Source organism: Mugil cephalus, chromosome 9 (genome assembly GCF_022458985.1).
Source record: "Mugil cephalus isolate CIBA_MC_2020 chromosome 9, CIBA_Mcephalus_1.1, whole genome shotgun sequence".
Taxonomy (NCBI): domain Eukaryota; kingdom Metazoa; phylum Chordata; class Actinopteri; order Mugiliformes; family Mugilidae; genus Mugil; species Mugil cephalus.
The window spans coordinates 7392622-7416310 of NC_061778.1; the positions used below are offsets into that span (position 1 = coordinate 7392622).

General features: G+C 43.7%; 1 protein-coding gene across 16 annotated transcripts in view; it reads left to right on the forward strand.

Annotated features, from left to right (window-relative positions):
- The window catches only part of robo2 (roundabout, axon guidance receptor, homolog 2 (Drosophila)), a 252930-nt gene that overhangs the window by 203777 nt on the left and 25464 nt on the right, over nucleotides 1–23689 (forward strand). For 6 of the 16 annotated variants that reach the window (XM_047593318.1, XM_047593324.1, XM_047593327.1 and 3 more), the window contains exons 6-19: nucleotides 1996–2132; nucleotides 3247–3258; nucleotides 7109–7233; nucleotides 8829–9000; nucleotides 12177–12382; nucleotides 13219–13300; nucleotides 13400–13565; nucleotides 13666–13832; nucleotides 15131–15252; nucleotides 17068–17299; nucleotides 20047–20171; nucleotides 20270–20441; nucleotides 21404–21592; nucleotides 22446–22472. In XM_047593318.1, coding sequence (XP_047449274.1) covers nucleotides 1996–2132; nucleotides 3247–3258; nucleotides 7109–7233; nucleotides 8829–9000; nucleotides 12177–12382; nucleotides 13219–13300; nucleotides 13400–13565; nucleotides 13666–13832; nucleotides 15131–15252; nucleotides 17068–17299; nucleotides 20047–20171; nucleotides 20270–20441; nucleotides 21404–21592; nucleotides 22446–22472 — 1934 coding nt within the window. The remainder of the gene's footprint in view (nucleotides 1–1995; nucleotides 2133–3246; nucleotides 3259–7108; nucleotides 7234–8828; nucleotides 9001–12176; nucleotides 12383–13218; nucleotides 13301–13399; nucleotides 13566–13665; nucleotides 13833–15130; nucleotides 15253–17067; nucleotides 17300–20046; nucleotides 20172–20269; nucleotides 20442–21403; nucleotides 21593–22445; nucleotides 22473–23689) is intronic. The other 10 variants (XM_047593322.1, XM_047593334.1, XM_047593330.1 and 7 more) reach the window with 5 other exon arrangements.

Sequence of the window (23689 nt, forward strand, 5' to 3'; positions counted from 1 at the left end):
TATTAAGGGAAATAAGTATTTGATCCCCAAGCACAACACAAGTCAGTACTTGTAGAGAAACCTTTGTTGGCAAGCACAGCGATGAGACGTTTCTTGTAGTTGGTCACCAGGTTTGCACACAGCGCAGGAGGGATTTTGGCCCATTCATCTTTACAGACAGTCTCTAAATCCTTCAAGTTTCTTGCTGCCTCTTGGAAACTCGGAGCTTCAGCTCCCTCCACAGGTTTTCGATCGGTTAAGGTCTGGAGACTGACTAGGCCACTCCATGACCTTAATATGCTTCTTCTTGAGCCACTCCTTTGTTGTCCTGGCAGTATGTTTTGGGTCATTGTCATGTTGGAAAACCCACCCACGAGGCATCTTCAGTGTTCTTGCTGAGGTTTTTGTCCAAGATGTTACAGTACATGGCTGCATTCATTGGCCCCATAATGCGGTGGAGTTGCCCTGTACCCTTTGCTGAAAAAAAGCCCCAAAACATGATGTTTCCACCTCCATGCTTAACCGTGGGTATGGTGTTCTTTGGGTCATACTCACGTTTTTTCATCCTCCAAACACGGCGGGTCGAGTTAATGCCAAATAGCTCAACTTTGGTTTCGTCAGACCACAGCACTTTCTCCCAAGCCTTCTCTGAGTCATTTAGATGTTCACTGGCAAACTTAAGGCGGGCCTGTACATGTGCCTTCTTGAGCAGGGGGACCTTGCGGGCACTGCAAGAGTTCAATCCATAACGGCGCAGTGTGTTGCCAACTGTTTTCTTGGTGACGGAGGTCCCAACTGCTTCCAGATCATTTACAAGCTCCTGCCGTGTTGTTTTAGGCTGCTCCCTCACCTTTCTCATCATCATCCTCACTCCATGAGGCGAGATTTTGCGGGAGCTCCAGACCGAGGACAGTTGATGGTCCTTTTATGGGTCTTCCACTTGCGAATAATGGCACCAATAGTTGTCACCTTCTCACCAAGCCTTTTGCTGATGGTTTTGTAACCTATACCAGCCTTGTGCAGGTCTACAATCTTGTCCCTGACATCTTTTGACAGCTCTTTGGTCTTGCCCATGGTGCTGTAGAAGTTGGAATGTAAGAAACTGATTCTTAGAGCAGGTGTGCTTTATATACATGACGAGTTAAGATCAGAGTATTGGTAATTAGTTGACTGAGCACAGCTGTGTGCCACATGCGCACCAGCCAATCTGTAGGAGCCTGAATTCTAAGTGAATTGTTGGGGATCAAATACTTATTTCCCTTAATAAAATACATAACAATTTATAACTTTTAGATTGTGTGTTTTTTATGCATTTTCGATTGATATTCTGTCTATACCCATAACCAGTAAACAACCATAAAAACCAGAGTCTGATCATTTCTATGGAAGTGGGCAAAATTACAAATTCAGCAGGGGATCAAATACTTATTTCCCCCACTGTATATGTTCAGTTCAATGAGGAATTGTGACTGGTAGTGCATATATAAGAAACATCTCATGAATCTTGAATGGGTTTTGAGGTTTCCAACTGAATGCATACATCTCTGTGTGCTGTGTGTCATTGCTGAATAATTGATCCTCCTCCTCGAATTCTCCATTTTGTCAGAATGAGCAATTGGGCTTCTCCACACTGGAAAATGATTACGAAATGCTGAAGCAAGATTTGTTCGTTACAGGCTTAATGCTGGATCTTAATTTCTAGTAATCTGTATTAAATGAGAAACAGACAACTTGGAATTTCCTTTTTTTCTTGTGATCAATTGCAATTCTGGTTTTGATTTCCGCTGCTGCTGTATACCAAAATATTTTTCTTGTTGAAACATTCTGAATTCTGGCTGTAGTAATTTCCAGATAGATAATTTGTGTCATGTACCAATCATGTCCTGCGCATGTGGTGGTTCCATCTTTTGCTGCCATTAGGCCAGTGGTTGTTATTCTTCTTTGACAGAGTGATGTACTTAAAGAATATATATAATTTAAACAAAGTATTTCACGATGCTCTATCTTTGATTGCAGGTATGAGATCAAGTATGACAAGGACGACTATGTGCTGAGGGTGAAGAAGGCTTCCGTTAACGACGAGGGCACGTTCACCTGTATGGCAGAAAACCGCGTGGGCAAACTGGAGGCCTCCGCCACTCTCACAGTCAGAGGTATGAGACACCTTCATTCCTTTTTTTTTTTCTCCTTCCACCACAATGCCTTACACCAACAACGCACAGACACGTCACGGATCGCTGAGGTTATTGTTCACTAGCACCAATACGATGGTTTAGATCGGGGGGTCCGCGCCACGGGGACTCCTTTGCACAAATGGAAACGCACAGCGCTGACTCCCATAGCCAAAAGAGATGTAGACAGTCTATGAATCTCTTTAATTATTTACATTTCCGAGTGCAGCGTCGACACACTCTGCCGCCATCCCCCCTCGTCGTGGTGGTCTGCCGGCCACGCCCCCCCCCCCCCCCCCTCCACGCCGCAACCACCCAGTCAGCAAAGCCATTTCACAGATTACTGGTGCAAACCGTCAGCACCACACCTGGGGTTTGCAAGGTTAATAAAAACATTCTGACCATAATTTCCCTCTTTTCACCGCTCTTCTTCCCATTAAACCCATGTGTTTAAAGTCTCTGCGGAGAGCTTTAGAGCGACAACAGGGGGCAGAGGGAGGTAAAACAAGGTCTGGGTTGACTAATCTTTTTTTTGCTTTTTTGGAAGCTAGATTTGTGCGAGACACAGCTTAGTGTTTTACCTCACAGTGGGGACACACAGGGACACGGAGGAAACACTGGGGACACACTGCCTGCAGAAATTCTTCCTCCTGACTGTTAGCAATTCAGAAGATGGAGTCTCTACACGCTCTCTCTGTTCCTCCTGCTCGCTCCATCAGTAGTTGTGACAAACACATATTGGTCTTGCAATGACAAAAACACACACCGCCCATAATATTGCAGATTTCATTGATGCAGACAGAGACGTTTCAGTTAAATGCTTGGTCCCTGAAGAGCAAAAAAGACTCATAGATATTTGAACATGGCCGGAAAAAAACACACCAGACTGTCTGCATCAGTCACATCAGAGGACAGTGGACCAAAACTACTGGATCTTCTCTGTCGTGCATAAACTGTTCCAGAAGTGTGTTGGCCCCAACAACAACAACATACCATTCATTCTGATTTTGATTTCTATTCTTTTTTTTTATGTTTGTTTGTCTTATTTTTAAATTTTTTTTTGTATGTATCCACTCCACCATTGTTGTGTCTCCAGCTCGCCCCGTCGGTAAGTACCCATCCTTCTGATTTGACCCCATCCTGCATGCCTTCTCCATACACACGACTGCATTTGACTGCTTGACAATCAGTTGCCATTGCTTTAGCATAACCGTACTGGACTAACACGGGTGTTGCATCAAATCGTCGTCTCTTACAATTGCTGTTTAGAAAACCGAATAGTCGTGCAATATTTGGGGGATTTTACTGCTCTGCCTCAATTACTAACATGGGAAATACGACCTATTACTCAGGTCTGTCTCTTGATACAATGCAGTACGTACTTTGGGTGCAAGCCTGAAAGAAATCAAAGCTCAAAGGAAATGCTATATTGATTTTGCTTCCATGTGGAGTCCAGACTAGGGTGAGTTCACTTTAATTTCAGGAGGATTATGTCAATATGTTTAGGGAATCTAAATTAATTGGCCAGATACCGTGAAGTCAAACTAGAAATTCATATTCAATCGAACAAATTTAAAACGGATGCTTGTCCACAAAGCAAAATGCTCAGACTTCGCTTCTTTATTTTGGCTCACTTCACAATATTCGGTTCCCAGATAACTGGGCAGTACCGTGAACTGTGTATTGACTCTGCGACTGTGTATATCTCTGAATTCATTCCTGTATAACTTTAACTCTCTCTGAGGAAGGCTCCGTGCCAGAACATTTCAGCATATATTTTGTGATGTGAGCCAAAATAAAATGAAATAATAAAAAGTGAAATGTGAGTGTTCTGTCATCCTTGAATTTGGAGATCCATCAATGATTCCAACACCTTAGTATAGGTGTATTTCAACTTCAAAGTAGAAAAAAACAGTGTTGCTCTAAACCAAAAGCTCTTTAAATTCTAAAGCATGTTTTTCTTTTTAAAGACTGAGTGGGCTGGCAGTCTAATAGTCTCAGACATTGTCATCTCATATGGTCCAGGACGTGTTTAACTTGCATGTCTTGCGGCCATCTGTGGAGTTTTGGAACACATAGCAGAGATCTGCTTGTTTTGGACGAGCTTCTTTCCTCTGAGCCCCGCAACACAGAGCTGGTAATCTCGTTTTATTTCCCTACAGATAGAGGCAGGTCAAGGTAGAACCCAATTGGATACACTTAAGATGTTCGACCGTTAGAGGGAATAAGCGGAAGTGAGCATCTTGAGAGAGAAAGGTGTAATTTTGAGGGCACGAACAGGAGGGCAAATAATGGAGAGGAAAAGAACGGCAGAAGTTTGTGTCAAGACAAGCTTGACTGGCAGACAAAAAAAAAAAGAAAAAAAAACAGACTCTGTCTGAGTCGCAGGACTTCGGCTGCCAAAACAGCAGTGGCTGTCCTACAATTGTCAAACTGTCAGCTTCCGAGAAGATGGAGGAAATTACACATTCAATCTGCCTGTAGGAAGAGGCAGTAATTGCTGTCAACTTTTGAATAAAATATGATTGAATGTGGGATTTTAAAGGAGGAAGAAATGTGAGTGTGCTGAATGAGTCTCTGTCTCTTTGTCCATTTGTTCTTTTCACCCTGACTGCTGTTTTATGTTGAGCCAGGCAGATGTGACTTGTCATGAATTAAATATGAGCCCCCTGATCATGTGTTTCCTTAGGAGGGGACAGGAAGGAGCTTCTCATGTGTCATTAAGGGTCTCGGAATCAAAACAGATCCAGGATGAGTTAGCCCCGAGACCCGAGCCACGAAACCGCCACACACACAGACTCCCCCTTGATACACCTGAGTTTTTTTGATCCTCATCTCAGTGGGCCAACATCTCATTTTAAAGTCCATCCCCATCACCTCTCCAATGCGGATTCAGTTTTCAAATGTAATTTAAAAGATAGAAAGGAAAATGAAAGTTGCAGGTATTAATTGAGCACATATTTAATCTTAGCCCATCTTTGCAGCCTTTAATTGCACCTTAATATAAATATAAAGATTGGATTTGAGGTCAACAATTTTTTGTATTAGTAGCCTTATTAAATGTTCCAAAAAAAAATAATTTACAAAGAAATTTTTATCTTTTATTGAGTTTTCATTTGTTATTCACTTGAAAACCATCATACTAGAAAAAAAAATTAACAAGCAAAAAAAAAACATCCACATAATTGTTCCTTGTAATAAGTAAATATGGATAAATAAACTGAGTAAACTCCTTTCTATCCATTTCGTGAAAGTCTGAATGTGAGCGAGAATTTTCTAATAAAGACGTGTGAGGAAGGACAGGCCTGGTCAGCACAGTGATAGGAACCATTCTGTAAAGTGTGAAACCATATTTTTAGTGAGTAGTTAGCAATGCCATGTGTGTGTACGGGGGGTGGAACAGAGCAGAAGATGAAAAGGAGGGTATGGAGTCCTTGCCAGAACATGATTTAGGAGCTCTGTATCAAGCCCAGCATTGTGAGAGCCACAAGATATCCAAGCCGCAGAAGGCCAAATGGGAAGGCAGTAAATCTGTTGCCATCTGTACCATTCCCAACTGTGTGTATCTTTGACAAATACACACCCCCAAAAAGGGATTACATGAAGAAACCAGCCAAATGGGAAGAGTTTGGTCTCACCAGAACCAGCTGGCTGGTGAAACCAGTGAAAGGACTTACAAAGAAATCAAAAGAAACAGAAAGGGTGCAAGATGTTGCATTGCAACAAGTCATCATTTTTTGCCATAAAACTTTAGTTTAATCTTTCGAAATGTTCCCATTTCTCATATTGTTTGTCTGTAGCCCGCTGTCAGCTCTAACGTGAGGTCATGGCTGCAACTTGGGGTCTTTAATCTGTTGACTCTCATTACCTCTGCAGGAACCATGTTTCCTCCTATAATAGACTTGACGTTGATGTCTTATCTTGGCAAACATGGCGGTTGTAAACACGGCCCCCAGTGACAGCCACAGAACAAACAAGTGGAGAACTTACCTCATGCAGAACATTACCTCTCACAATATCCAGACATCCAGTTCCTTACCTGAGTTAACTAAACTAATACTGTTTATTTTGGTAATTCAGTTGCTCATTTTGTTAATCTGTGTAATTGTAAGTCATATTATAAATGACCTGACGTACCATCGAGGATTGACCAGGGAGTAAATGGAGGCGACTCTGCACACCAGAAGAACCCGTATCAAATCTTTAATCTCCTCTCTTTATTATTGAACCGCGTCTGTCAAGTCGTCAGTCAGAAATGTCTCACTCCGTCCCGAGTGCGAGCCTGTGACAACTGGCCTGACTGCTGATAGAGTTGTGAATATTGACTGAGAAAGCTTCACGCTACGATTTGAAACTTTGAGAGCTTTTCCAGCCTTCTCTCTCTTTGATGGAGGGGTGTTAGCTTGAAGTAATAGAAGTAAACACAGTCTCACTCCCTCTTGATACAGCTTTGATCAGAAGATGTATCAAGCCACGTCAGATCTGGACTTTGATATGAGATGCATTCTTGATGCAGAGTGAATCATACATATGGAAAGCCAGACGCAATTAACCCTCTATGTCTATACCTGTGTACACCGTGGTTTTGGATGTCTCCAGGGCATGGGCGTGCCTATGTGTTGTCTCAGATTTAAACGCCATCGTGACTGAGGCGCTTTCTTGTCTGAATGCCAATGTGACTGTCATTCATTCAGTTGTAGTCTCACCTGGATGAATGGCCAACCTGGTTGCCGTGGCAGTGATAGTCACGATAGTCCCTGGCTCCCCTGTTCAGAGCAAAAGACAGAAAAACGCTGCATGGAAGCTCTGTACGGCACTCCCATTTTTGATTTGATGGTGTGGTATATTTGCTTGTTCTTGCTTGAAGTCTCTATGCCCTGATCGCTTCCAGCCCTGATGTTTGGTCTCAGTATATGTAATGCCGGTCTAACATTTCTTCTTTGACCCTTCGACTTCAGCTGCACCCCAGTTCGTCATCCGTCCAAGGGACCAAATTGTGTCACAAGGCCGAACTGCCACCTTCCCGTGTGAAACCAAAGGAAATCCACAGCCTGCTGTCTTCTGGCAAAAGGAAGGAAGTCAGGTATGATCAAAAAGTCTAGATAAAACGTTTTAAACTTAATACCTTTCATTACTTCTTACAGGTAAAGACACATCGCTAGTACGCAGCTCATATTATCTGCTGTTCATCTATTGATATCAACACTTTGTTTGAATCCCTCCCCTCTGGCTATACGCACAACTGCTACGCGCTTATTCTCTTTTCTGAACGCACACACACGCGCAGCGCTTCAAACTGCACTATCTGCCATCAGTATCTTTACTGCAGACACACAGATACACCTTTGTTCTCAGGAGCAGCCGAACGACAGTGTGTCTGCCAAAGTGCTAATCGGTTTTCTGTGACCCTGAACTGATAAGAACGATCCTATCCCTCACACGGGCAGATAACCCATTCAAATACCTGGGTGTCCTCACAACGGTCAACTACGGTGCCAATTAGGAGCCTGTCGGGGCTTGTAGATGAGCCAGAGATATGATTCAGCTCTGGCTACGGTTGAAACATGCAAACACACACACGTCGCCCTCGGGCCAACAGTTCCGACAAAGTTGTCTTGAAATAAATAGCGAACAAAAGTGAGACACACGGTTACACGTTCACCGGAATATTTTGGGTAATACTCACCAATTTGTGACCGTAAGTGCCATGAGTCAGAAACACTGAGTAATGTTGTGAACTTTTATCTGACATGTGTCTCACCATGTTATTAAAGATGAGGCTTTTGAAATGATAAATGATTACAGTACAAATGCTTCCAAACAAGCTGTTGCACATCCTCAACATCTCGGCACTTGACTTTGTCCTTGTGTTTTTCTAGGTTTTTTTTTTTTTTTTTGGTCTCTACCACAGTGATGTGGAGGGCATGCGAGATATCTATTGAGATAATGAATGAAAGCAAATTAAGTTTACTAATTAGATTACACAAAGACCTTTTTTTCCTCATAATTGAGGATAATTGAGTGTACATATCTTTTGTGTGGGATGTGTGTGTAGCCTTTTTTTTTTCAATGCGTAATGTGTTGCATTTAATTCATTAGGTGTAATTAAATGGAGCTAATGTAAGCAGGTTCCATTCGGGGATCATATAAAAATAAAAGAAAGCATCGGCGTCACCGTAGCTTATCAGAAAAGCAACGTCATCAGTGCTTTGTATTGACTCTGAAAGTCATAATTGCACGTCCCTCTTTAGCTATTAGATATATTGCAGTATGTTCAGTATAAGTTCAGCTCATATAGGTGGTCTCTGGGCAACAAAAAAAAAAAAAAAAAAAGGAACAACCGAAAACCACTGTGGAATTAAGGCAGAGAGGAAAGTAGTCATGAAGCAAAACAGGCCTTTGTAAGAGAGTGGAGCCTCTGGCTTGGCCCAAGAATAAATATGAAACCAAATCATCAAACTCTATACATGTTTTGCAGTTTCTGAGGTTGGTTAACCAAGTGATAGATTTGAAAGCCTGCTCACGCTGCAGCGGTAATAGCCTAATGCTTTGTACGTGCGCGCAGTATATATATGTGTGAGTTTTATGGCGGTGGGTGTGTGAGCGGTTTTGTCATCTTTCCAGGTTGTTTCTGTTTCCATGTTCTCTCTAATTGGCTGTTTGTTCCACTTCCTGCAGAATCTACTCTTTCCCAACCAACCCCAGCAGCCCAACAGTCGCTTTTCGGTGTCGCCCAGCGGAGATCTGACCATCTCATCTGTGCAGCGGGCAGATGCTGGCTACTATATTTGCCAGGCCCTGACCGTTGCAGGCAGCATCCTCGCCAAGGCTCAACTGGAGGTCACAGATGGTGAGGGAAAACTGACGTGTAACTTCTTTCTTGCCAGCACGCTGCTGCACACATGCCTTAACAGCAGTAGAAACAGGGTGAAGCTGGTGCGCCGTCATCAAACAAGTTATTTATGACATTAAAGGCGTCGGATTTCAGACTGACACGCTTTACTGCAACATCTTTCTTGCCTTGTTGAGTTTAAGTGGGGATTTCACTTTCACTTTAACAGCTTTCAAAGTTTACATTAGGTATACAAGTATAAAGTAAGTTTTAGTTATTCCACATTCAAGAATAAATTCCATTTAAGAAAAGCCTGTACGCCCACGACCTTCAGATACTGTGTTTTTTCTCTACGCCTTTTCAGTTCTTTTTTTTCTTTCCCTGACACTATTTAATTAAAAACTTCTTCTTCCCCTCCTTTTGGAAATGAAATAAAGCTTTGCCCTTGAGTTCCTTCAAGTTTAATGGTCAGTGTTTGGGTAAGTGAGTGAGGCAGAAGTATGTGTACAAGGTAGGGAGCACGAGGAAGAGACACAGAGAAAGAGATTGAGTGAGTGAGTGACAATAGCTTTCTGTGGAATGAATTATGTGGTCCTGCTAGGCGTGGGAGCATCTAATCTGCTCAGCTGCGATGGCAAGATAGACGGCTATCCATACGTCTGCTGAAGTACCTGCTAGCAGGAAGATTAAAAGCACCACAGGAACACCTTTTTCACCACTTTGTCTGGGGCGGGCACAAAATTGGTATGTCCTTCAAATGCCAGCAATAATACAACATCGCTTTTTAATTTATTTGCATTTTTGTTTCAGAAAACCTCAAGGTCTCTTTTGCAAGGGAGGGGCCTGCAGACAAATGCGTCAGAACAATGAAAATTATTTGCCCGAAACCAGCGTTACACACATATAACCACATTAATTACTACGCTTACAAGTCTGCACTGGAGGTGGATCAGTCTTCCCTTGATCAAAACCGGTGGGAGGAACTTTTACTGCAGTATTTTCCTCTTAGCTAATAACAACAAAGATTCAGACACTTTGATAGCTTGGCCTTATAAATGCAGACAAAGGTATGCATGCAGATGCAGGCAATGGCCATTCAGCTCACAGTGTTGACTGCAACACGAGCGTAGAAGAAAAACCAATCAGCCACAATATTAAAACCACCTGCCTCAAATTGTTTTTGCCGCACACAAACGGAAAAAGAGTGTGGGGAGTGTGGAAGCCGATTATTTTTCATGTTTTCAAGGTGTTCTTCAGATTTTATTTTTTAGGTGTGCAACGCTACATTATCCAATTAGGGAGTGTCATTGCTGTGGGTTGGGGGTGCTTGGTGAGCAACAATGTTTAGGCGGGAGGTACAAATAAGTCCAAATAGCATCTACTTGTATACTACGACCACTACTAGTTTCTCTGCACAGCATTGCATTGCAAAGATTACTAATTCCTTTCACCGGTCATTGAATTTAATGTTGTGGCTGATCGGATTTAATTTCTGTATTTACTGCATTTTTAAGTCAAAACTATCATATTTTTTCTGCTAAAATGTGTCTCGTATGACATGTTAATAAAAAAATGATCATAAAAGCAGGAGGACGGAGTGGAGGGGGGGGGCGGCCAGGTTGAGGTCACGGCCACACCTGCTGCAGTCTCCCTGTGATTTACTGCCCCGAGTGCCTCCAGCAGTCTGTGGAGTTCAAGGAGATCCGTAATGAGAAATTCCTGATCCACAGACCCAAGGCTTCAGCCGAGCTTTCCCTCCTCCCTTTGTCACTCCTACGTGTCATCAACACATACGGTACATCAGACGCATCAAACGCGGGCCACGATGCCTCCTATTTGCGCAGTTGCTTCTGTTAAAAATGTGTCGTACTATCGAATTCTCTTTAGTGAGGGGGACGCGTGGAAGTCGTGGAATTAAGCAGCCACTGACAGACCTGGATCCACATCACACAGTGAAAGTCTTTGATTCCCGTTTATGCGTCAGTGTAAATCTTTAGGTAAAAGCCGCGCTTCATTAAGGACCGCCCTGCAGTTTGTTGAAGACAAAACAGCAGTGTAGTGAGTCCCCCGGCTAGTAGCAGGCGCTTTAAATCCTCTCTTGGCTTAGTTTCAGATTTACATTATTACTTTTGATTCATATGATCACATTGGCCCTAATCACCACCTTACAGAGGACTAAAAACAAATAAGTGGAATTAATGTGCCACATTTGGCCAGCGGTGGATAATATATCGGGTTTCTGCACAGTTATTCTCTACTGGCATAGGTGACCATAATGCAAAAAAAAAGAAAAGAAAAAGATTTGCCAAGACCTGCTTCCTTTTGTTATAATATGACTGCAAGAGAGAAAAATAGGGGCGGAAGCATGAGTGTGATAATGTGTTGAAAGGTTACTGAGGTAGACTTGGTAATTAGCCCCTGCAGGTCTGACATCATTAATCCATACTTTCTAATTAACGTGGGTTCTGTGATGCCAGGGGGACTCCACATTATTCAACTCTAAATATATAAACTGCTGGTGTGCTACAGTGCTAAATCTCTCAGAGATCACCTCTGACACACCTACTATTTCATAGAAGTAAGCCACGGGCTTTTTCTTTCTTTTTTTTTTTGGCACGTTATAACAAATGAATTTGCTCATATAAATGGAAGCCATCAAAGCACTTGCATACATCTAAAGGGAAAGTGGAAAAAAAAATAGGGCTGATTATTTGCTGTAAAGATTTGGAGAATCCCAGATGAGTACCACGAGGTGGTTTCAGCAACATTTACTTTTTGAAATTTACCTTTTATTGTGCCCCACGCTCCACATAATGAAGTATTTATCTGAACCACACTGAGTCAATAGGCAAGAGTCTCACCGCCAAACTGCACCACAGAGTCTAGGGTAGTGTATAAAAATAAGGCTACCCAGGCAGTAACTGGAAACCGCTTAGCATCCCACTGCCACATCAATAAAACTAGAAAACGCTATTCAGCTTTTCTTGCCGTGCTTCCTGGAAATACAGGATATGCTCATTGTTCTGTGGCACAATTACAAGACCTGAAGAGAAAATAGTCGACTTTATGATACACCCACATCCACCCCCAGCATATTTTATGATCGGTGCCTTTTTTCTTTTTTTTTTTTGTGAGTCGCACGCCTTATGTGAACACCGTCATCCCTCTTAACCTTTCTGTCCTTTGTGTCACAGTGCTCACGGACAGACCCCCGCCCATTATACGCCAAGGCCCATCCAATCAAACTCTCGGGGTGGACAGTGTGGCACTCTTGAAGTGTCAGGCGTCCGGAGACCCTATCCCCTCTATCAGCTGGCTGAAGGATGGGGTCAGTCTGCTAGGGAAGGACCCCCGCATGTCCCTGCAGGAGGTGGGCAGCCTGCAGATCAAAAACATCAAGGTAAAGGATTTCACTCTTTAGGTCAGAGGAGCAACTCCATTTTTTCACTGGCAGCTAATATATTAGCTCCTGCTGTGTTTTCTAAAAGATGACACTGGCCTAGTTCATCTTTAAGATTGCCATAGAAGGAGCAAGAAGTAGCATTAAAATGATTAATAGAGAGGATTGATTTTATTCTAAAACAGTTTGGTAACTTCACTTAGACATATGGCATCTCCAACTGGGCTCAGCTGCGCACGGCTGGATGGACTCCAGCTGTAGGATAGGATGTATACACACTTATAGGTACACACACATGTGTACACGGCTACATGTTTAGTGTAGATTAAATTTAAAAGGCTCGCATCTTCCTTTCCCCACCCGAAAGGGTCTCAGCGGAATACCTATTACGCTTGACAAAGCTGCCGACCACTGACATGTTATTTAATAAATGGAAGGAAAGGCACAGACACACACAAAAAAAAAAAAACCCAACAAACAACCAAAGTTCCTAAGAGGGATGGAGAGACAAGCCAGCTGTCATCGGTCCAGGGGGTTCTAGCAGCCCACCCTAAATTAATTAGCCTGGCTTTGTTGTGGTCGGCAGGACGGTGGGGAAATAAGGAGGGGGGGGTGAGGAAAAGTGATGGAAGGGTGGTGAGTAGAAAATGGAATTCATTAGGAAATTAGCGTCAGCGGTTTGAGGCACTCACAAATGACACAGTCTGTCCAGCACAAGGCCAGCCTGTGAAGCCCCCCCCTTCCACATCATTTCTCAGAGTCACAGCGGCAGGAAGGGTAGAGTCAGCCAATCACTAAATGTTTGTTTCTTACACATGTATTCTACTGTATTTCAGCTTTCAGACTCTGGGATCTATACATGTGTGGCTACCAGCTCCAGTGGTGAAACATCATGGAGTGCTTTCTTGGAAGTCAAAGGTACGTCACATGGATGATATTATTATTATTATTATTACACACAAAATAAAAATGAATAAACTTGCCAGCTTTCCTGTAATCTTCTCCTTGTTCATTTAGAAGCAGGTGGAGTGTTGGTTGTGAAGACCCATGATGAGAATGAGCTTCCCGGCCCGCCGTCTAAACCTCAAGTCACCGATGTCACCAAGAACAGCGTGTCCTTGTCCTGGCAGCCTGGGATGGTTGGAGCGTCCCCCGTCTCCTCCTTCGTCATTGAAGCATTCAGGTTTGTTTGGTATCCGTCTTTCACTGGATTGAAGCCTTGGTGTGTCATGTCAAGCTTGTACACCATCCCTTGTTAACCGTCCCGTCCTCTTGTGTTACAGTCAATCAGTGAGCAACAGTTGGCAGACAGTGGCAGACCACGTCAAAACCACCCAGTTTACCGTCAAAGGTCTCCGTCCAAACACCATCTACCTGTTCATGGTGCGGGCAGTCAACAACCAGGGCCTGAGTGATCCAAGCCCCATGTCTGATCCTGTCAGGACTCAAGGTACCTGGCGTTAATGGCATTAATATAAGGGCAACATCTATACCAGGGGTCTTTTCAGGCCAAGGACCCCAAAACTGATGGAGAGATTAAGATTAAGTAGGGACCCCCTGCTTAATCTTAACCCCCTGAACATAGAGCACATATAATAGATATGTGCTCTATGTTCAACACGGCCTTGTAAATATACGTTATTATAATAATTTTTCATTAAAATATTTAGATAAACATATGTGTGTGTGTAAAAATATATATTTTTGTAGTGATAGCGTCATGTCACATGCTCTGTTTTGAACTGTGATAACCACTGCAGAAACTTTGTAAAGGTTAAATTCGTCATCTCAGCTCAGGTCATCGAGGCCACACTTAAGCAACTGTATGAAAAAAAAGCCTGTCTACTTTTGGAAAGCCCTGCCCTTACTATGCTAATCATCATAATAAGAGAAAATGAGCGTCTGCAAACTCGAAGAACATTCGATTACCGTACTGAACGAACCAAACTAGTCTTCTGACTGCAACCATATGATAAATCTAATAACAAAAACAAAAACAACTTCCTCTTGAAAAAAAAAAGAATAAATTTGGATTGCAGTAGAGATGATGTATACATGTGTTAATTAACAGTGGCATGCATTGATGACAAATAGATTCTTCCACTCCTTTTTAACTGTGTTTGGCCTATTAGTGTGGCCTGTGATTCATGACTATTGGGTTATCTAAGTGAAGCTTTTTCTAAATATCATTTCCTCTCGTGAGTCTTTTTCCCCTTCAGTAAATAAGTCAAACTGTGGTTCGCTTCAACCCCACAGTATCTTTATGAGAGTTTTTTTTATTGCTTTTAACTGGAAACACATGCGTGCGGGAAATGAGCTGGAAAATAGTGTCACTGTGTCCATTCATCTTCTGTGCAATACCTCTAAAGGGTCACGCATTTATTTCAGGTCAGAGTCGGTGTGGTTGTTCAGTCAGGGCTCCAACGACGTGCAGAAGATTGACACATCTAATGAACTTTGAAAAACACAGTTCAATGCAAAATAGAACAACGTTATTTCAGTGCTGTAGTTGCTCCTTTCAAATGAAGTCGAGATCACCAAGTGTGCACCTCTTTCTTAAATCTAGCTGCTCTATTGAGTGTCTCTTTTGTCATTCCACTTCTGATGAATCATGGTTTATTGTGAGTGAACTCTGTGAAACTAAATGGAAGGGACTGAGAAACCTTTTTATTAACCTTTTGTCACTTCAATGTGGGGACCTCATTCTCTCTTTTTTTTTTCTCATTTCGCTTCCTCGCCTTCTCGTAGATATAAGCCCTCCAGCTCAGGGTGTCGACCACAGGCACGTACAGAAGGAGCTCGGAGAGGTCATTGTTCGGTTGCACAACCCAGTTGTCCTGAGTCCCACAACCATTCAGGTCACATGGACGGTAAGTACAGCTTGTCACTTGGCATTCTGAATACAACTATATTTAACTGACATTATGCTGGAAACCGAGTCATTTGTTCAGCACTTTACGCTGCAAGAACTTGCAAGAAAATCATGCAGTTTGTGCGTTGTTGTCTTATCTCTCTGTGTTCCATTTTTTTTTTTACATGATTTTCCAAAGCGAGTCATAAAGTGAAGATAGTTGATACTAAAGAGCCCTCTTTGAAGCCAGAGAGGTGCTCCTCGAGGCTACCATTTGTTTTATGTCAGGAAATTTTTGTCAAGTTGTTCCTCAGAGACTGCAGCTTTGAAATATTGTAATTGGTGACTTAAAAGTAACTGAACATCAAATAGCTGGAAAATGGTTTCTTTAACCACGGTGAACATCAGAAGAGATGTCAGAGACATCTGGTCGGTCATCAATCTTCCATATGTCTTCAGCTGCTGCCTGGTTTGAACAGAGGCTCCTCAGATAAACTTAGATTGAAATTAATGTGTATTGTGGTTGTGAATATGAGTTTTCCTGTAGCTGTGAGAGGATGCATTAATCTTCTTTTACTACATGCAAACACACACCTGCTCTTCAGCCATGCACATATTTAGGGGTTTGCCTCACAACTATCTGCCTCTATTATCTGTTTCAAAGTTAGACAGTTTCATTAAATGTGAAAAATGTAAATGCATACAGCTACAAACCTGGATACAATAAGTTTTATTGGACTCTGTCAAATAAATTGCTGGATTCTTTGAGGCTGAGGTGTTCATAAAGAATATGCGCCAGTTTGTTTTAATTATGCACTGATAAATCACTCACACGCAGGTATTTACTTCACTTAGTGCCATAAGGTGGCGTTATGCATTTCCAAACGAACCACATTAGCAGACTTCCCGGTGACATGTTTATCGACCCCTGTAGAAAGTCTCACCCCAAGACTCGGTCGCTAATTTAATGCTAAAGCATTGCTTTATGATCCTAATGTACAGTCAACACAAAAACATGGCGGCGTAATCAATCAGGGGCCCCTTTCAGTAAATAGAGGGGCCACTCTCAGAAAGCTTTTATATTCCCAAATCATTCCATTAATAAAAGCCACGCACCAAGCAGGGAATCCATTTTGCTGATTTACTCGGGCTACACTGGCGAAAAACAGCTGCTTAATATCCCACTCGAAAGCCCCGCTCACTTCTTCTACTGTTAACAAGCCATTACGGTGAGTTATGCGCCTGCTCCCTCTATGCATAAATTTAGCTTTTCTGTCTCGCTAAATGGGCCAAAGTTTTAAAGGAAGGGCCCTTTGTGGATTTCAGGGTGCTATCACAAACACCGTCTCTCTCTGTCTTTTCAATGGGACATATCTGCTGTCATCGCTTCTGTTGTGTATTCTCCTCGTGTCCCCAGAGTGTGTGCACTGGGTGCTGCACGACATTCTAATAGTCTCAGCCCATCCCAGATGTGATAGGATCTGCTTTATGGTGTCACTGTTTAGCGCTTAAAATACGTATGAGACATGCATATGTCCTTTAAGGTGGCATTATGGAAAGTCTTTTTAATGGAAGAGGGAACACTCTGGGCTAAGAGCTGTATGAGAGCATGGGGTAATGTCAGGGTGTTAATCGAGCTAAGTGTGGCATGGCTGGTGATAAAAGCACCATTAAACAGGAAATGGTCTCTAAAGTGTTGTACATGCGATCCTGTGAGGAAAAAGAAAATTACAGAAAAACCTCCGTGTGCGTTATCTAGTACCTGTTCTTGATGTCGCCCACCAGTCTCCTCCGCACAGATCGGTAATAATCCTATCTTCGTTCGCTTTCTCAGGTGGATCGTCAGTCCCAGTTCATCCAGGGTTACAGAGTTCTGTACAGGCAGACGTCAGGACTGCCTTCACCGGGACCATGGCAGACCCAGGATGTCAAGGTCCCGTCTGAGCGGAGTGTCATGCTCTCTGCACTCAAGAAGGGAATTGTTTATGAGATCAAGGTTCGACCTTACTTCAATGAGTTCCAGGGCATGGACAGTGAATCCAGGACGGCACGGACCACTGAAGAAGGTATGAAGAGGATGAAATCAAATACCAAAGTCAGACTGTGGTGCATCCACTCAGATGTGGGATGACGGGTGACAGATGATCCCATATGCTGCTTTTATGTTGGTTGTTGCTATGATGTCATAGGGGCTGCTGCCCTTCCCGCTCATACTAAAAACGGAAAGTCTATGTGCTAATGGAGGAGTACGCTGTGCGTGTTTGTGCTTGTCTGTCTGACCTTCCTGCTCTGTTTTTTTGTTGTTGTTGTTTATGATTGGTGATGTTAGTGCCAACCTTCTTCTAATCTATCATCCGGCGCCCACAGACCTGAGCTGTGATTGGACACCGGGCACAACTCCTGCTGTGCAGATTATCTGTCACCAAGAGTTTGATTCATACAGGCTCTGACAAGGCCACTGAGTAGAGTCGCCCAATATCGCACACAGGCTCACATTTGCTATTTTGACCTGTGCCAGAAGTGAGCATCCGACAGTGCTGCTCCAGCCTTGCTTCAAACTTTATGTCTAATAACATAAATTATGATGTGAAGTAAAAACATGCCAACAACGCCGCGCGAAAACAAATACTGACACTGTGTGCCGGAGACAAAGCCTATCTTTCCACAGCATATTCAGGCCTGCATGTATGGGAGACAGTTCACATCCTGTCAGGCTGACAGGCCCATTTATTTCCCATTTCTCAGAGGGACTGTATCTCCTGTGGCCAGCCAGTGTCTGCAGTGAAACTGCCATCACATTGCAAGTAGCATACACATACACGCCAACCCACAACCTCTCCCTAAGGCCTCCTGAACCTCCACGTCCCAGCTATTACCAATGCTGATAACGCTCCCTGCGTTTTCCCTGCCTGCATCCCAGTACCTCAGAGTCTCTATCGCTTTCTATTTCTGCCATAAACCTGCTGCTGTGCCTGGTCATGGCTGGACTGCCAAGCACAGGGCCCTAGGCTCCTCAGAGATCCTGGGACTACTGAGCATAGTGGCTAGATAGATAGAGAGATCTAGTTCAGGAGGTGATTAAAACTTAAGGTTGTCCATTAACTAACGCAGTTAGACAGTCCCCTGTGCAGGTCCAGGCAGATGCAAGGTTACAGTCGGCTCACTCCTCCAACGCGGCGTCTATCTTTGTGGAATCCCTCCTCCCTTTTCACACATTCCCTCACTCTCCATCTGGACAACAATATCACGGCTGATAAATGAACTCTAGGTGCCATCCGATTCTCACTGAGTGATTGTCGAGAACTCACTAAAGAGGATCATTTTTTATGCAAAGCAATGCTTATTTAGCAGGAAGAGGAATCAGTAACGTTTATTTACATAAATGTTCATTTGTAAACTAATCATCTCTGATCTCTGGAGAGGGTTCACAGCTTTCCTCCCACACCTCCCACTCCTTCAGATTCGCTACTGACTCTGATTTTGTATGATGTGTTTGCATTCCTTCATCATTCAGCACAGCACGACGTGTGCATGCAAGACAGGGGGGTCACATTCCTGCCTGCCATACATCACTCTGCTAATGGCTCTATTAGCACAGCCTCCGAGGCCTCTAATGAAAAATGTGTATTGTTTAGCACAAATATGCATGATAATAAGCTGCTAAATCATTCATAACATTAACTTTGAACGACATTGTCTCTGATGGCTGCCACGCGCTAGTCCGGCACTCCGTCACCTGAATGTAATGCCGCATTGGAAGAGCTCTGAGCACGATGCTTGATCAGATGCTCCCTTGGTAGATTGTTTCTAATCTGGCCAAGGTGTTGGGTTCATCATTGGACCCATTCGTCTTCTACCATGCCAGGGCCTTCTGGCTCTCTGGGGGCCGGGGCAGCCAATTGCGCTGAGGGATGAGCACAGATTTACAGGGTGACACGTGCCATTTTGGATGGAGGTGAGGTGAGGGAGAGGCAGCCCAGGAGTAATTGACCTGTCAGTATTCTGTTGTGGTGCCGCTCCCCTGCCAGCCGCTGCGGAAATGAGAAAACATTATTTTTAAAACGTTATTTCCAGTTGGGCCAACTGTTATTTATTTTTCCTCTTGCCCCTTGTGGGGTCAGAAGATTGTTGCCATCAGAATAACAACAGAGGTTTATGAAAGCTCGGACTTGTCTTATTTCCATCCAGTCCCTCTCCGTCTGTGGATAGAGCCGATTTACTTGGATGTGCCATACTCTGAAGCGTCCCCCTGATCCTTACCTACTGGCTTTAGTTTCATCTGGCTGATCGATGGAACGAGTCGATATGTTTTCTGAGACCTTGTTTCCTTCTTCTGAATTTATTTTTTTTCCCCTCATATTTCCTTCTCATCTGGGCTTCATCCTTTAAGCTCGATGACCCACGTGCCTCTACGGTTTGGTCAATGCTGGAGTCTTAGCGTGACTGAGAGCAGTTGCCTGACTCTGCCAAGCCATCATTCCGCAAATCAATACCAGTATTTTCTGTTCAAATCCACCGGGCTGGAGCAGAGGATGATATATTAAATCATAGTGAAATGCTAAAGACACGTTATAGCTTTGTCAGATCTGTACAGGTCTTCATGTAAATCCCTATCTATTGAAAGTTTTCAGTCGCACATAATGTGATCCCTGAAAACCATGTGTATAGGAGTCTGTATATTTGTGTGTCCTCCTTTGAGTGCATATTTATATGCTCCTAGTTTTCCCAGGACTCTTGATGATTAAATACTGTTTAAATTCTGAATTCTTGTCACCGATTGTTAACCTGGATATTTTGCATCTCCTTCTTTCAGCTCCCAGTGCGCCTCCTCAGCAGGTAACAGTCCTGACTGTGGGAAGCCAGAATAGCACTTCTATTAGCATCTCCTGGGACCCCCCTCCACCGGACCACCAGAACGGCATCATCCAAGAGTACAAGGTTTGTCCCAGCAGCTCTGCACGGAACATCCTCGTTTAACGCACACAGAGTCAAATAAGGATCAATCGCAACTCTGTTTTTCTCCCTCTCCGCTTCAGATCTGGTGTCTCGGGAATGAGACGCGTTTCCACGTCAACAAGACGGTGGATGCAGCCATACGCTCAGTGGTGGTGGGTGGGCTGCAGGTGGGAGTGGTGTACCACGTGGAAGTGGCGGCCAGCACGAGTGCAGGGGTTGGAGTCAAGAGCGAACCTCAGTCTATCATCATCGGTAAGACTTATTGATGGAAAGCGATGTTCAGCGACTTGTTCTTTTGTCCGGGTTTTCACCAAGAATAATACTTTACTTTCGTGTTAGTGGATGATGTCAGCAAAAACACAAATGTCGTGAGTGTTTCCGTGAAAGACAAGGAATTACCAAAACACCGCCGTTTTGATATGTGGCCTGACTGCATATGATTTATGTGCAGCCGAGGCAGATTGTGCCTGATTTGACCCATAACTGATGGCTTGGCCTGCAGCATGTTCTTATTTCCCCAGTGTCACTCACATAATCCATCTCTGAGAGCAGGGCCCCGAGCTTGCAGTAATAATATGTGTTTGCTTGTCTGTGGACGTGCAAATGGGAGTGTGGAGATGTGGTTACGCCGGGAAATAAAGATAAAGAGTGAAACTTTACATGCACGTGTTTTTATCTTTTCAAGTTCCTGTCAATGCGTGGGAACACTAGCAGCGCACGCTGTACTTTATGCTTTGAGTTATGCCGGGGCTGCAGGACAGACTGTCAAGTAGCAGACTCAGTCAGTGTGAGCTGTGATTGGAGATCGATACCGACCAGGGTCCTCTCCTCTCATTTTACATGGTGTGTTTTACCGGCAGTAGAGTGAATTAGGAGCTGAGCTAAGAAAACAACCTGCTCACCTGGGGGTTTGTTATAAGCTTTAAGGCTTTGTCTTTTTTCAGTCTGCACATTATATTTCCCTGCACATCCTTCAGATCTGTGTCCTGTTTTGTAGGTCAGTATCCCAGCTGAAATTCATCAGATCCACTTTCTTTGAGTTTAATCTAGCCTTAACCCCGCCTTCATGCATCTATAGTTTTAGAGAAAGCTGAATATATCCAAGATCCTCGTTTGTGTGATGTCGGCGACCTTGAAGAATTTCCTGTTTTTTTCTCCTGTAACTGTGCACCCAGCATCGCATTAACGCTGCCTGTTCGTGCTTGTGCCCCCAGGTAAGGAGTTCCGGGATGTGATTATACACGGGAACCGAAACAACAGCATCACGGAGCAGATCACTGATGTGGTGAAACAGCCTGCTTTTATTGCCGGCATCGGAGGGGCCTGCTGGGTCATCCTCATGGGCTTCAGCATCTGGCTCTACTGGAGAAGAAAGAAGAGAAAGGGACTCAGCAACTATGCAGGTTAGACCGTAGCCTTAAAATGTACACTCACATTTCGCTCGTGTGCCTTAACAAACAACGGGACACTCTACACAAATAATACATTTTTTCCTCTTTCAAATCTCTTTTTACTGCTACACTGTGATCCTTCAGCTTAACCGTTCTTGAAGAGCGTATTCTAGAAGCTGCTAACAATGAGGTTGCGTCGGCTACTGTGTTAAAGCACAGCGGGGGACCAATGTCAGCCTAAATAATTTCCAGGGGGCTACAGTTTTTGACAAATCCACCCACGATGTTGGGTTGTAGCCTCGGGCGATGGAGCTGAGTGGGCAGACTGGATTCTCCTGGTCACCGAAGCTGGAGTTTGTCCAGCTCTCCTCCCACACACTGACCCTGACATCTCACCGAATGACCCACGGCCAGTGTTAGCAACCGCCAAGTCCGCGCACACAGCCGAGGGTGCGAGATTTAATTAGAGAGCAGAACATGCTGAAAAAATAATGCAGCGACACCTTATTGTGTGCAATGTGGTCCTTATTAACAGGCAGAAATTCAAGGGAAGCATTGGTGATTTTTGTATTATTTATGAGCATGTGCAGTGGAAGTTCCTTTAATTTCATTAATTTACTCTTCATTTCTGTTTCTTACATTTACGTTTGTGTGTTTTATTTGGTTTGCGCCACCGTCTCTACACCTCTGTAGCGTCTATAAGCTGTGGCTGCTTTCCTGGCTGTCGCTCTGCACACTGGGTGTCGGTGCAATCCTCTGCACCGCTCATCCCTCGACCCCGTCCCTCGTGTGCAGATACCCCTAAAGCACCCGCTTACCTCTTCAGGCTTTTAACGCACAACTTCTCTGTCTTCTTGTTTTGCAGTTCAGTCCTTCACCTTCACCCCTGCAGGTACTGTTCATTTGTCCCGTCTCCTCACCCAACCTCAGCGCAGATCCATCTCCTGCCCGCTTCTAGTACACGTGCTTCTTGTTAGACTGACGGTCATGGCTAATGCAAATTGAAAGCTTATAATAATAAACCCAGACAATTCAGGTGAATTTCAAATTGTTATAAGCCATGACCCGGGCCATGCAAACTCTTTTCCCTGCCCGGCCTATACGGGCTACATATTGTGTTGTATTTTTGTGTGCGTCTGTTTTTGAAGTTAGTAGTTTCATCTGTCATGTGTTTGTGTGTCTCCGGCATTTTCGTAGCTCAGGATAAGATCGTCTTTTTCCCTCCTCCTCAAATAATCACATTCTTCTTTGTTTCCTTTTCAAGACTCGGATTGTGTTGTAATTTATACATCTCTTTTCCTTTCGTGTCAGTTATACAGCTGGATGGTGTATCTCATTTTTTTTTTTTATCCTTTTCCCTTCTGTTTACTATTTTGCTCTTTCCTTGTGATGATTCCTCCGCTGCTGCTGCTGCTGCTGCTGCTGTTTCACATACTTGGCTACCTTGTCAGAAGTTTGTGTTATGCGTCATTATCTTTGCTCTTTGCAAAAGGCGTTGTGCAAATCATTCGTCGGCCTGACTGTGGCTGGCTGCAGAGAATCCGTTTTAAACAGAAAACATGAAAACGGTGCTGTATACCGATCAGCCACAACATTAAAACCACTAACAGGAGAAGTGAATAATAATCTTTTGACAATACAATGTTCTGCTGGGAAACTTTTGGATGCTGCCTGACACAGGTTTACATTGGCCCACTGCATCTGTAAAAATAGCTCAAGGATGACATTAATATGTTGTCTGTTTTTAAATTGGAAGCACACCTCAGAGAAGCCATAGAAATGGCAGGTGATTTCACAAAACTAGGTCAAATACCACCTAGATTAAAGAGTTAGAGCGAGGTGATATTTTAAACTGAAGTCAGAGTGTGGCTGAAGAGGCTCACACCGCCGCTCTTCTCTGTATCGACAATTAGTTGATGAATCGAGAGTATCCCGTCTCAGTCTCCCAAAGCTGTAAAGCTAAATCACAACTCTGCTGAGGCACTCTGCCAGCGAGAATGAGATTTGATGGAATTTTTATATGCTGATTATGCCACTCCCACCCGCCCCCACCGATGCTTATTAAAGGGGATTAATCTGTATTCATATTGGGGAAAGTGTTTATCTCGG